The following is a 14,616-nucleotide window of genomic DNA, read 5'->3' as shown; positions in this document are numbered from 1 at the left end:
TCCTAGGCTAGCTCAGGCAAGGTAGTTGATGCCTTACCACTAGTGCCAACATTCCAGCCCTCTCATCAAAAAAAAAAAATTTAAAAGGAGCAATGTAAAATAGATTTTTTATTAGCCTGAGGGACCGACATGTGGCTCAGTGTTAAAAAGTACATGTTCATGTGTTTGTCTCCAGTCTCACAAAAAATTAATGATAAAAACTAACTACTAGCTAATAACTAACTACTAGTATTGTTCCAAAACTGCCAGGAGCTAAAAAAAAAAAAAAAAAAAGTTCAAGGAAAGAATAAAGACTTGTTTGAGGCTTAAAGGAGCCAGAAAAGATGTACTTGACAACAAAATGCAAATCCTAACCCTGATGTGAGTCCTTAATTTAAACAATGATAACCTGGGAAAAGTGAGGCCTCCACTGTGGGCTACAGGCTGTGGGCTGAGAAATTACAGATCCTATTCAGGGCCCCAGCGCTGGTGTCACCCTGTAGCTCAGGAGGGCATCCTGGCCACAAGGAAATACGCCCTAAAGAACTTAGTGATGATGGGAACAAAAGTAAATAGTGACTTATTCTCTAAAGATTCACAGGATAGGGGCTGGAGAGATAGCATGGAGGTAAGGCATTTGCCTTGCATGCAGAAGGATAGTGGTTCGAATCCCAGCATCCCATATGGCCTCCCGAACCTGCCAGGAGCGATTCCGAGCATAGAGCCAGGAGTAACCCCTGAGCGCTGCTAGGTGTGACCACCCAAAAAATCCAAACAAACAAACAAAAATGGATTCACAGGATGGGGAAAGTTCTTTATACTGTTTTTATCACTTTCTTCCAAATGAAAAATAATTTGTGTGATGAGTACTGAGTAGCAGAAACTCTTTTTGGGAGCAAAGAGGGGTTAAGTAAAAAAGGAATACAACCATAAAAAAACACTTCTCGGTATATTCCAAATATAATTACAAAACCAATTGCAGAAAATGGCTGCATTTGTACGATGGCTGTGTGGTACACACAATGGCAGGTTTCCGTTTCCAGACACAAGGTCAGAGTGCAAAAGACAGCACAAGCACTGTCCCTCGCTCTCCCAGACAGAGGGCAGAAGGGTTAGAAGTGACAGGCTCCAGATGCCAGTCTACAGCCTCTGTCACCAGAAGAAACAAGCCTGCATAAATGTGTGTCACAGTATCTCTAACAATGTCTGTAAATCCGAACCCCCAGGCAAGTTAAAGCAGTTCTCTGACCAAGCTATTTCCCTTAGAATTTCTCTCTTTTTTTTTCTACCTAGCAAACTTTTTCTCCCAGCAATATTTTCAAAGAATTCCTTCACAAGCCTAGGTCCCCATTTCCCAGCTCCAGCATTTTGGGGCCACACCTGGCATGCTCTATGCATTGCTCCCAGGCCAGGAAGGCCATGCTCAAAGGGCCATGAGGTGCTGAAGGTCAGACTCCGGCCTCATGCGTAGTTCCAGTACTCTGCACCCAAAAAAACCAATACTTTTTAAAACATCTCTTGGAGCTTCTGGCAAGAAAAACTCCCCCTTCTCCCACTCCTCGCACCTCCCAGTGAATCTAACACCAATCTGGAAGGCTGTAGAGGAGAGCCAGAGTTGGAGTGAGAAGTGGGAAATAAACCAAACCAGTCCTAGGGGCCACTTCCTGTTTTGTGGGTCCCATGATTTCCCTGAGGACCTGTGTAATCAACATAAGTACCATCAACAACAAAACCCAACCAGGAGTATCAGATCCCAAACATTTAACTGGGGATGTCACTGGAGGAATTGTTGCCTTGCTGTCGCAATTTGGCTCTAACCTGGTTAAACTCAGGTTAGGGGCATCCTCAAATCCCATGCTTGAGGCCAATCCATTTGCCAGGACAAAATCATCAGGCAGAAATACTCTACACCCCAAGGCACCTTGGGGAACTTGCAAAATCCCATCTTCTGTTTTGGGAAATTAAACTGAAGGAACTTTCCGTAACCACTTACTAAGACTGTGAGTCAGTCAGTACACACAATAGTGCAAGACAGAAAGCCTAATTCCTAGAAGCTGAGTCCTACATGGAAGGCAGCAGCTCCTACATACAGAGAAAGATCTCGCCTGGGCACCTCTCTGCGGCTCACCACGTGTTGGGCACCCGAAGGCATCAAGCAGAGGCTCACGGTTCACTGGCCATGACTGCAGGAACTCCAGCAAAAGGACTTTTGAGGTTTACAGACTTGATCAAGGTTACATAGCTACCACATAACAAAGGAAATTTAAGTCAGAAATTCTGAAGGGCTTTGTTAAAATGTAACTGACATAGAGTAAAACTGCATACATCTAAGGTATACAACTTACTACATGCTGACACAGGTATACAATCTAGAGAGAACCCAGTGCCACAATCAAGACAATAAACAAGGCCATTGCAAACCCCCAAACTTTCCTCAGGACTCTTTCTAGTCCCTCTCTCCATACTTCACATTCCCCAGTCTCAGCACACATGTAAGTCTGTCACCAAAGTGCGTGCAGTCTAGAATCATATAAATCCATAGTCAATACTCGATTTTGCATGACTTCTATCACCAGAAGTATTCTGTTTCTTTCCTCCAGTGCATGCTGCAACAACTCACCCTTTCATATTGTAGACATAGTCTGTCACCTGAACAGTTCCATAGCCTATTTATCAGCTCCCCTGTTGAAGGCCCAGCACATGCTTGCAGTCTGGAGGTCTCTCCAAGTAAACCTCCACTGAATACTCAAGGGTGAGTCTTCGTGTGGACACTGTCTTGTCTTTACTTCACCACCACCATGCTTTCCCAATGGCTGCATACTAGGCTCTCTTTGTTGGTACAAAAATTGCAGCCATTCTCTGATGCCTCCTGATGTTGGGCACCTTTCAGTGCTCCTTTGCTACCTGCTCAACTGCTCTTGTGATGGTATTCTGGTGTCTTTCTTTTGCCCATTCTCCACATCCAGTATATTTTCTAACTGCTGAGTTTTGAGGGTTCTTCTAGTTACAAGCTCTTTAATCACATGTGTATTTTCATCCAATGCCTGATTTGTTTTCATTCTCTAACAAGTATATTTTAAAGAGCAAAAGTTTTTAGTTTTGAGATTCAATTCCTCAATTAGTTCTCTTATTGCCTAAACTCAAGATCAGAAAGGTTTTCCCTATATTTTCTTTTAGAACTTTAGTTTTCACTTTTACATTCAGGTCCATGCTGCTTTTAGAGTTAACTTCTAAATTTTTTTTTTTTATTATGGAGATCCAGTTACTCCTGTGTATTTTTGTTTTGTTTTGAGGCCACACCAAGCAGTATTCAGGGCTTACTTGGTTCTGTGTTCAAAGATCACTCATGAAAGTGCTCAGGGGACTCAATGGGGTACCAGGGATCAAATCTAGGTAGGACACATTCTAGGCAAGCTGACCACTGTACTATCTCTCCAGCCCCTCCAACATAACATTAAAAAAAAAATTTATCCACTAAATTATTTTTATATTTCTGTCAAAAGTCAACTACTTGAGGCTGGAGAGATCGTGTAAGGTGCTTGTCTTGTATGCAGTCAACCCAGGTTGAGACCCCAGCACTTCATTTGGGCTCCCAAGCCCCACCAGGAGTGATACCAGAGCCAGAAATAAGTCCTAACCACCCTGTGTAACTCAAAAGCCAACATACACACACATACACACACACACACACACACACACACACACACAATATTAACTGTCTACATGTGAATCTATTCATAGACTGTTCTAGACAACTGGTCTGTATGTTCTATCTTTATGCAAATACCACTGTCTTGATATAGTAGCTACAAAATAAATCTTACAATAGGGTAGTTCATCTCAACTTTGGTCAATTAGATGATTAGTTGGTATTTATCTTCCAAGTTTATTTGCCTTTTTCAAAGTTGTATTGGCTCTGGGTCCTACATATGTCCTTACATTTCCATGTAAACCTTGACTGTAGCCCACCCTAGTTGTCCCTGGTGTCCCCTGGAGGTGTCAAACAGTAGTTTGCAAACTTTTTTCCAATCTTGTTTCCTTCTTGTGCATGCCCCCCCTTCCAAGCCTTACCCCTAGGCTTGTGCAATATAGCTCCCCACTTACATGATTTTCATCTATCATGATGGACCCCCTAAAATATCTGGGGTCCCTTATCTGTGACCCAAACACTGAGCACCACCACTGAGAATGACCCCTGTATGATAAGTGTTTGGGCCATGACCAGAGAAATGCTAGGAGAGGTCTCTAGGCTTCCTGAGCATAGAAGGAGAGGGCCCAAAACAAAACTAACAATGAAAACAAAATTCTAAAAAGTAAAATAAAACAGAAAGTTCTTTGGGACCTACCTACAACTGAGCTGAGGTTTCTATTATATTAATTTGGAGACAAACAGCATCTTAACACTCGTGAGAGTTTGCAAGCCTGTAACACTAGTCCATCTCTCCATTTCTTTATATCTTTGATTTCTCTCAGTCCTATTTTTAGTTTTTATAGTTTTTTATAGTTTTCATATACAATTCTTATAATTTTTCATCCAATTTATTCCTAAAGGTTATTCTGTTATTGTTTGCTTTGCTTTGTTTTGTTTTGTCTTTAGGCCACACCCAGCAGTGCTCAGGGGTTACTCTCGGCTCTGCACTCAGGAATCACTCCTGGTGGTGCTCAGGAGACCATATGTGCTACCATGAATTAAACCCAGGTCAGCCATGTGAGAAGCAAACTCCCTTCATTCTGTACTACTGCACCAGCCCTTTCTAAGTATTTTTTATGCTACTATAAGTGGAGCTATTTCATTTTTATCTCTTTGCCTCTGATCTCTTTGGCTAACACAGATAAATACTGATATTTAAATATCAGTCACATATCCTGTAATTTCATGAAAACCTTACTATGCTTTTTTTTTTAGGTCTAATCAGATTTCTCATATAGATGGCAATATCTGTGAATAGGCAGTTTTACTTCTTTCATGCTGTTGGGCTTTCTTCCTATGGGCCTTCTTTCTGCCTGCACTGGCTTGACATGCCTGTGCAGTGAGCAATAGAGTGACAAGCGTGGACATGCCCCCTTTTCCTGATATTGGGGTGAATGTGTTCAGTCTCTCAGAGACAAGTGTGAGATGAGCTGCCAAGCTGTTGAGTGTTCTACAAATTCCTTCCTCCAACTAAGGAAGTTCCCTTCTTTTCCAGAGCACTGCCCATTCTTCTCCTATTCCACGATCTACTCATGTTGCTTATTTATACTTGATTCCCCCAGGTCTCTCTCATTTTAGAACCATTACATCATACCACAGGATAAAGAACCTGGATCTGCTAAAGGCTTCTCAACTGATCAGGGTAATCATGTAGCTTTTCTTTTTCAGCTTATTAATACATTGAATTACATTGATTTTTACAATGACTTGTTGATATAAACCCCATTTGGTAATATTATATAGTCTGGATTGGATTTGCTAAAGCGGTGTTTAAAACTTTAGCAGAGGAGTCGGAGAAATAGCATAGAGGTAAGGCATTTGCATTTCATGCAGAAGGTCATTGGTTCGAATTCCGGCATCCCATATGGTCCCCCAAGCTTGCCAGGGGCGATTTCTGTGCATGGAGCCAGAAATAACCCGAGTGCTGCCAGGTGTGACCCAAAAACCAAAACAAAACAAAAATAAAAAACTTTAGCAGAAAAGAAAAAGATCAGGGCCCAGAGAGATAGCACAGCGGCGTTTGCCTTGCAAGCAGCCGATCCAGGACCAAAGGTGGTTGGTTCGAATCCCGGTGTCCCATATGGTCCCCCATGCCTGCCAGGACCTATTCCTGAGCAGACAGCCAGGAGTAACCCCTGAGCAATGCTGGGTGTGGCTCAAAAACCAAAAAAAAAAAAAAAAAAAGATCAAATATTTTATATATATGTGTGTGTGTGTGTGTGTGTGTGTGTGTGTGTGTGTGTGTATGTATGTATATGAACCCCCCCAAAGAAAAAATAAAATAAAATAAAATTTTAGCACCTATGTTTATGAAGAATTTTGGTCTCTGGCATAAGTTTTCTTCTTTACAATCTCTTTGTCTTATTTTGATATTAGGATAATGGAAGTCTCACAAAATGAGTTGAGAAGTGTTTCTTCTCTTCGATTTTCTGGGAAAGTCTAGGTAGAATGGGTACTCCTTCCTTAAATGTTTGGTAGAATTCACTAGTATGTCATTTGGGCCTAGAACGGGCCTCAGCATTGTTTCTCTCTCATCTATCCCATGGTTCTTTTGTCCTCTTGCTGTCAGTTCTTAGGGGAACCTTTAATGGTGGTAGTAGTGGGCTGTGGGGGGAGAGGGTTTGTGAGACCTAGATTGCTACATCTCTCAAGTTCTCTCTGTGTATGTCTTCTTTTAGATTTGGTGCTACTGGGCTTCCCCTGCCTTGGCCTAAAAATCCTTTCATGGCAATAAACGGGAAATTGTGGTGTTCGCCCCACTTCTGCCTGTCATATAAAAAAAAAAAAAATAGACACTAAGCTCTTGTAGCTAGTTCCTGGCAAAGAATGCCTAAAACCCTAGGAATTTTCTGAGTGACAGGAATTCTATATTTTGCTCTAATGAAGCAACTCTTGGCATACTCCTAAATAAATTCAAGATGCAACTGGCTGCCTGAAAGACTTGATAAGGAGCTTGAAACTTTCAGCCTTATACAATCTCAGAATGAAAGAGGTTGGAGACAAGTCACTTGAGCCTAAGTAAACAAACCCCCACAGAGACCCCTCAGTGAATGGATTAAGCCAACTCTGAGAACTCTAAGTGAGGTGTGCTAACTAGATGCTGGAAAAACAGAGACAGAGAAAGAGGTGAAAGTCCTATACCCCACCATGACCTACGCATCTCCTGTCTGTTCCTGAATTACACCCATTATTGCAAGCCAGTAAATGTAAGGAAGGTATTTTTTCTGAATTCTACAGCCCCTCAGCTTGTTAATAGCCCTAAGAAGAGATTCATAGAAAGTCTGACTTAGAGCTGGCATCTCAGCCAGAGCCTGGGGACCTGTGGGATGTGACATCCATCCACAGGTAACTCCAGAACTCCGCTACGTCAGCTGTGTTATTAGCTCCAACTGAAAAGCAGAGAATGAGACTGTAGAGCTGGAAAAGGCTGGTGTCAGGTGAAAGAAGTCCTCCATTACCTGCCTAGTGTTAAACAGCTCCTCACTAAGTAGAGGCCTCTGTTTCATATAATCTGTTGACGTCTTTATTATTTCAGAGAGGCAGGTAAATTGGGGCCTGTTACTGTAGTTTGGTCCAAAGTAGGACTCCTCCTCCAGTCCAGTCTTCCCAAAGTACCACAATCTAGGCCTCTTATGTCTATTTCCATCCTGAGTCCTAAACTTTAGTCATCTGATGGGTTGTAGTCTCTGTCACCAGACTCAGCCAGGGACCTGATAACACAATAATCTTAGGAAACTGTGCTGGATGACCATGTGATATAAACAAGTGCTGCATCCAAATCAAAGGTGCTCAAAGAACTTAAGATGCAAGGCCATTCAGCCAGACCAGACCTGAAACTTTCTCTAGGACATCAAAATAAAACCAAAGTTTTCATTAGTCAGGAATACTGGGGAATTGGTTCCCCCCCACCCCACTCTTCCAGTGACAGTTAAGAAGAACAACTCAAAAGAAAGTTTAGAGGAGGAGAGGCTTTGAAAAACTGGACAAGCATCACGGGTAAAAAGCAATTTGGATAACTTGCAGTTTCAATTGTTCATGTTACATAATGTTGCAAGTCAGCCCCTGAAGAGGTTGACTGATGGAGGGATGGAGGATGAGGTCTTTCCCCTTCAGCTCGGAGCACACGTCTGCCACCCTGTCTAGCTTCACTGAGGTGAAGCGGCGGGTAAACAGCTCGCAGACAGTCAGGCTTGTGGAAATATTAGTTTTACTCAGAAGTCCAAAGACTCAGCCTCAGTTCCAGCAAACACCCCCCCCCCTTCCACAGACCCTTGTTTTTATCCCCCAGAATCAGGTACCACCCAATGGTGGGATCAGATACCAACCAATGGTGGAAGCAGAATCAGGTACTACCCTAGGGTGGGGGCAGAATGCCAGATCACACCCTAGGGTAGGGCACAATCACCAATCAGGTTAGGGTCAGTAACATAATAATCCCCTAAAATATTTACCTACACAACAACATAATTCTCTAAGAAACTAAATATTTTTCCAATTGGCAGAAAGGGGCTTTCCTGATCTTCTATCTCTTCAAAAGACTGAGCATGCTTTGAGTACCAATGGCTGGGATTCAAGCTACATGGGCCACTGAGCACCACTAGAAATGACCCCTCACTCCCACCCCACCAAAGCCTAGAACTATGAGAGGCCCCAGAATTCTCTCATAAAATTCAAAAGAATTTTAAACACAATAAAAACTAGGAGATTAAGACTACTTAAATCTTCTAAGTATAAGCTAATGGGAACATTAGATTAAGCCATTTAAGCCATACCATATCTTTATTTGTTTTTGGGGATATACCCAATGGTATTGGGGGTGGGGATTACTCCTGGCTCTACACTCAGAAATTACTCCTGATAGTCCTCAGGGGACTATCAGGGATATTGGAAATCAAACCCAGGAGAGCTGTGTACAAGGAAAACACTACCCACTGTATATATGGCCCCCACAACTATATCTATATCTATGTATATCTATGTACAGAAATAAATACAAGAAGCATATAGCAGGGGTGGCAAACAAGTTCGACACAAAGAGCCAAAATTTTAAACTGTGAGAGTCTGAGAGCCACACCATGCAGTGACCTGCCAAAACAGACAAACACTCACACAAACACTCACAACAATATATTAAACACATATTGTATTTTGCTATTTTGAGTGAGGGTCAAAATCCTGCAGTGATGGTGAGGGTGTGCTGCGTCCTCCACACTAAGAACTAATGGCAAGATGTGACACAACATGTGCCACACAGGTCCCCCCACTCGCTGGCCCCTGACATTGTTTCCGAGGGATGGGAGACGGGATAACGCAGCCTGGGGTGGGGCTAGCGCTCGGAGATCTCTCCTCAGAGGTCCCTCTTCAGAAGCAGCAGAACAAAACCCAAACTTGGCAAAGAGTCACAGTATACAAAATAATGATCAGAGGCAAAGAGCCACATTCATTTTGGCCGGGAGTCTGTTCGCCACCCCTGGCATATAGCATAGATAACTCCTAGACACATTCTACAAGATATTCCTTAATTAGGTCATAACAATTTTAAAGGTCAAATAAAAGGCAAAAACACTTTCACTCTTAATACGACAACATCATCTGGTTGCTTGCAGCAAAATTTCCCCATCAACATGGAAGTCTAACTCGTGTTTTGTATGAGAACAGGCAGAGGCTGAACCCTCGGGGCGCAGAAGGAGGTGACGGGTGTAGCAAGTGTCCTGCTGTCTTCTCTAAGAGCCAGGGCAGCTGGGCGGGCATGTGTGGTTTTCCCCTTTCCACCAGGGAATGCCCCCCACAGAACAGTCACTTAAAGCAGAGACAGGGACAGCTCCACCAAACTGAAAGTCATCAATTACACTCACTAATGATGTCATTTCCTGCCTCAAAGCCTTCCAAAGGCCCCCACAGAATTTGGTGAAAACCCCAGTGGGAGCATATACAATGATTCTTCCAGATCTCTTAACCCAACACTCTAAGAACACATTCCCTTCCCACACATGATGTGTTCTTGTCTAGAAGTTCTCAAAATAGGGTATTTTCAGGCCACACACGTTTGGCTCCCCAAAGTTAACAGGAAATGGGTTTCTTGTCTCCAGCACCACATGCAATCACTCGTGCCCTTCAGTACCACATACAGTCATCCGAGCCCTCCAGGAGTGATCCCAAGTGCAGAGCCAGGAGTAATCCCTGAAGGAACCCCCCAAATAAATATGATAAAATATGATACTCTCATACACTGGAGCTGTGATAACCACTACACTTATACGAATGACGTTTGCTTTAAATGTCAAAGCTGTTGTGGGGGAATCGGTGCTTCTCAGCCCAGCTGCATGAGTTGGATGGCTCAGTGCTTGTCCCAGCAGTACTAGAGCCAATAGAGCAAGCCCAGTGGCTCTTTGAGATCATCAGGACCACACCCATTGTCCCATTGTTGCTCTATCATGGTCACAACTAGGTGTGAGGTTCTGGGCCTCAAACTCCTGTACTGTCCTCTACATGCCAGGCATGTGCTCTAGCCCTTTTAGCCATTTCTTTGGCCATCAAATGCTTTTTTTTTTTTTTTTTTTTTTTGGTTTTTGGGTCACACCCGGCAGCGCTCAGGGGTTACTCCTGGCTCTATGTTCAGAAATCGCTTCTGGCAGGCTCAGGGGACCATATGGGATGCAGGGATTCCGATGTTCTGCATGAAAGGCAAATGCCTTACCTCCAGGCTATCTCTCCGGCCCCTCAAATGCTTTTTTTTTTTTTTAATAAAGTAGAAAGCAGGATAAAGATAAAGTGCTCTCTGATTTCTAGAAGCAAAGCAACACCACTCCTCCTCCCCCCAAATGTAAACACCCCCACCTCCCTCTACTCCCAGAGCACTTTTGCTTCTACATAAAAAATAATTTTGCTCTTCACAGAAACCACGACAGAGCATCACCAACACTAAAATGCATCAGCTTTCTTGTTCCCTCAAGAAACCCTCCCCATAACAACACTCAGAAGGAACTAAAACACTGACATCACCCACAGATCACCAGCCACCTCAATTATGGAACAGGACCTCATTGTCGTGTCTCCTTTCCTACACTCCACACCAACCAGATGCTCCAAATGTCCATAGATGACATCAAGCAAGAGTGGCACTTTCTCCAAGTCAGCCAAGGCTGTGTCCTTCATCACTGTGCAGAGCTGCTGTTACTTGTTACTCTCAGCCTGAGCAGTGCTCTTGGCCCAGCTTTTCATCTGGATCAGGCCTAGCAATCTCGAAGTTCTGACCCCACACCCACCCACCCCAGGTCAAATTGGACTGTCTGTCCTCAGCTTAGAAACAAGGAAACTTGGGTTGGAGGAGGAACAAGAGCCCTGGTGTCAACCATGACCACAGACCTTTATAGAATTCCTACACAATGAGCGACATCTCAGACCAGCTTCAAATACAAAGAAGGGAGGAGAGCTGGTGTGATCAGGGTTCCCCATGGTCAGGAGCATCCAGTGACTGGGGTGATGGTACTCACTGTCATGGACCTTGTAGCAGTGCTTCTGCAGGCGCCTCACTTCCCACTCCTCTAGCACCCCATGGGTCATGAGCAGCTGCAGGAAGCGCCGGTGCACATCCGTCATGACACCCGTCCGCCTTGAACTGCCCTGCATGGCGCAAGGACCTAGGAAGAAGCCAGGTAAGTTCAGTTACTCAGAGCACCCTTCACCTGCTCCAGGTTCTAGATCTCCAATACAAATTAACAAATACAAGTTTATACTTCGTAACAAATAGAAATTATGGTTTTCAAAATTCTAGCTCTTACAATCAATAGCATCAAAACAGAGGACACAAGTCAGCATGTAAAATCTGGCTGGCAGTGAGTTAGCCATGATGCCTGGATTCAGTTTCCCCCATTTAGATGCATGAAATTGGGATAATCAGCCTCCATGTGCCACATTTTTGATCCTTAAAATGGGAATAATGAGAAGAATATGCTGCATAACTTTACTCCCAGGGTCTCTCTCACATGAGTTACTACATAGAAAGCTTAGTAATGAACTAAGCTCTAGAGAAGTACTCGCTGCTATTATTTTACAATTGGAAATACTTTGGATTGATACTTGGTTCAACGCAGCTCTAGGACAGACACACAGCCTAGATTAAATTTAGCTAAGGGTCCATAGGCTCACTATAAAATTAAGATTGGTTTGTTATTTAGAAAAGGGCTTGTAATGATACCAATGGCTTTCTCCTTTCTAAAGAGGCAATGCAACCACCACCATGACAGGGGACTTAAGAATCTGCTCTCCACTGAAATGGCATCTTCTTCCCACCAACTACAGAGATCAGAGTGATAACAGCTCAACTGCAAACTCCTGCTATAGATTGGTAAGTCAGTGAATAGGTAGAGGCACAGCAAAGGATGAAGATCACAGGGGCACTGAGACCAGTGCAGCCAAGACTGCCTTATCTAAAGCATCAATGGACCTGTGGGTTCCAAAGACAGAAGTATGAAGGTCATAGCAATGATACTGCAGCAGGCAGGGCACTGGCCTAGTAAGTGGGACTCCTGGTTGGATCTCTAGCACCACATACAGTGTATCCAGCACTGACAGGAGTGATCCCTAAGAGCAGAGCCAAGAGTAAACCCTAAATAGATATGAGCCAAAAATCCCTAAATTAATGGGGCCGGGCGGTGGCGCAAGAGGTAAGGTGCCTGCCTTGCCTGCGTTAGCCTTGGACGGGCCACGGTTCGATCCCCCGGCGTCCCATATGGTCCCCCAAGCCAGGAGCAACTTCTGAGCGCAAAGCCAGGAATAACCCCTGAGCGTTATCGGGTGTGGCCCAAAAACCAAAAAAAAAAAAAAAAAAATCCCTAAATTAAAAAAAATTTTTTTAATTAAAAAAAAATACATGGGCCGGGCGGTGGCGCTGGAGGTAAGGTGCCTGCCTTGCCTGCGCTAGCCTAGGACGGACCGAGGTTCGATCCCCCGGCATCCCATATGGTCCCCCAAGAAGCCAGGAGCAACTTCTGAGCGCATAGCCAGGAGTAACCCCTGAGCGTCACAGGGTGTGGCCCAAAAACCAAAAAAAAAAAAAAAATACATCCAGAATCCTGGAAATTCTGATTCCAGAGCAATCTGGAATCCTAAGGTCCTAACAATCACTTCAGATGATCTGAGAAGAAATTCACTTACTTTAGGCTAGTAGAGTACAAAGCATTTGAAGCACAAAATAAGGCTAGTAGAGAAGAAAGCAAGCATTTGAAGTGAACATGTTCAGTCCCACTCAGCCTCAGCTGCCCATCTAGAAACAGGGTGACAGCAATAGCCTTAAACGTGTAGTCAGGGGGCTGGAGTGATAGCACAGTGGGTAGGGCAGCTGACCTGGTTCAATCCCCAGCAACCCATAAGGTCCTCCAAGTACTGCCAGGAATGATTCCTAAGTACAGAACCAGAGTAATCCCTGAGCACAATCAGGTGTGACCCCAAAACCAAAAAAAAAAAGTGAACAGTCAAGTCTAAGTGAACCCAGACTGCCAGAGCACAGACTTCTATTCTACCTTCAAGCAGCACCAGCAATGGGCTAATGTTAGAGCTGGGAAGTGCCTCTCCCCCTATCCAGGCTCTTGGCTTCATGCTAGACCTGGAAGCCCCCAGCACCTCACCTCCACAAACCTTACTTATCTCCCACCACCACCCTCAATCCTTCCTGCCTCTGTCCACTTCCAAAAGCATCTATAGTGTGGGGACTGGAGTCCACCCCAGACCTTACACTCAGATCCTCCATCTCCCACACTCAGGCAGTTTCTCAGCCTCACTCTTTCTGATGTCTCTCCTGTCACTGGGTTGGGAGCTTCCGTCCCTGTTTCCTTCACATATCCTCAATGCCCTTTTTTGCCAGTGGTTAGGATGGACACAAGACAAAATGTGCCAGGCTAAGGAATTTAGGCTTTTATCTGAGAAACTTTAGAGACCAAGATGTTCCAAAGTAAAGTTCTTCTTTTGTTGTTGTTTTTTTTTTTGTTTTTTGGGGGGGTCACACCCGGCAGTGCTCAGGGGCTACTCCTGGCTCGAGGATCAGAAATCACCCCCAGCAGTCTCGAAGGACCATATGGGATGCCGGGATTTGAACCACCGTCCTTCTGTATGCAAGGCAAACGCCCTACCACTGTGCTACCTCTCCGGCCCCATCGTCTTTAAGCAAATAAGTTCAAGTTCATTAGCCAGGCTGTCAGACCAGAATTTTGTTGTTGTTGTTTTGTTTTGTTTTGTTTTGTTTTGTTTTGTTTTTCAGTCACATCCGTGATGCTCAGGGATTACACCTGGCTCTGTGCTCATAAATTGCTCCTGGCTTAGGGGACCATATGGAACACCTGCGAATCGGACCATGGTCCTAGGCTAGTGTGCTCAAGGCAGACAGCTCATAGCTTGCGCCACCGCTCCAGCCCCCAGATCAGAATTTTTCAAACTTATTAAATAGGTAGAAAAATATAAATTGTGAACTAATCAAAAGAAGTTACACACATCAACTTTTGGGGGACTCTAGGAGGGTTCTGGTCACACCCAGTGGAGCTCAGGGGTTATTCTCCTGGCTCTGTACTCAGTGCTCTGCACGCCTGGCAGACTCAGGGGACCATATGGATGCCAGAGATCGAACCCAAGTCAGCCAGGTGCAAGGCAAACGCTCTCTCTACTCACTGTGCTATGACTCTGGCTCCCCCAACTTTTAGTTTTCTAAATAGCATAAAATATAAAAGAGAACTAGTTATGTTTATACAAAGTATATTTAAAAGAGAAAAAGGACACACACACACAGTTACTTCAAGCATACTCAAAATAATTATGCATACTGTTACACTCAGTGTCAGAAAGCAAATCTTAGAAAAAATGAAAGAATTGATCACATATCACATAAGCATATTCCCTGACAGTAATGCAAAAGAAATGGAAACCAGAAACAAAGCAAAGGGCCAAAAAAAATTAGA

The 14,616-nt window shown here is 44.0% G+C and overlaps 1 protein-coding gene across 2 annotated transcripts in view; it reads right to left on the bottom strand.

Moving 5' to 3' along the window:
* Positions 1 to 14,616, bottom strand: part of NSMCE1 (NSE1 homolog, SMC5-SMC6 complex component) — a 33,157-nt gene that overhangs the window by 12,809 nt on the left and 5,732 nt on the right. For both annotated transcript variants that reach the window (XM_049787825.1, XM_049787824.1), the window contains exon 2: positions 11,164 to 11,310. In XM_049787825.1, coding sequence (XP_049643782.1) covers positions 11,164 to 11,299 — 136 coding nt within the window. In that variant the 5' untranslated portion in view covers positions 11,300 to 11,310. The remainder of the gene's footprint in view (positions 1 to 11,163; positions 11,311 to 14,616) is intronic.

This window comes from Suncus etruscus, chromosome 15 (genome assembly GCF_024139225.1).
Source record: "Suncus etruscus isolate mSunEtr1 chromosome 15, mSunEtr1.pri.cur, whole genome shotgun sequence".
Taxonomy (NCBI): Eukaryota; Metazoa; Chordata; class Mammalia; order Eulipotyphla; family Soricidae; genus Suncus; species Suncus etruscus.
This window is presented reverse-complemented; position numbering and strand designations above follow the sequence as displayed.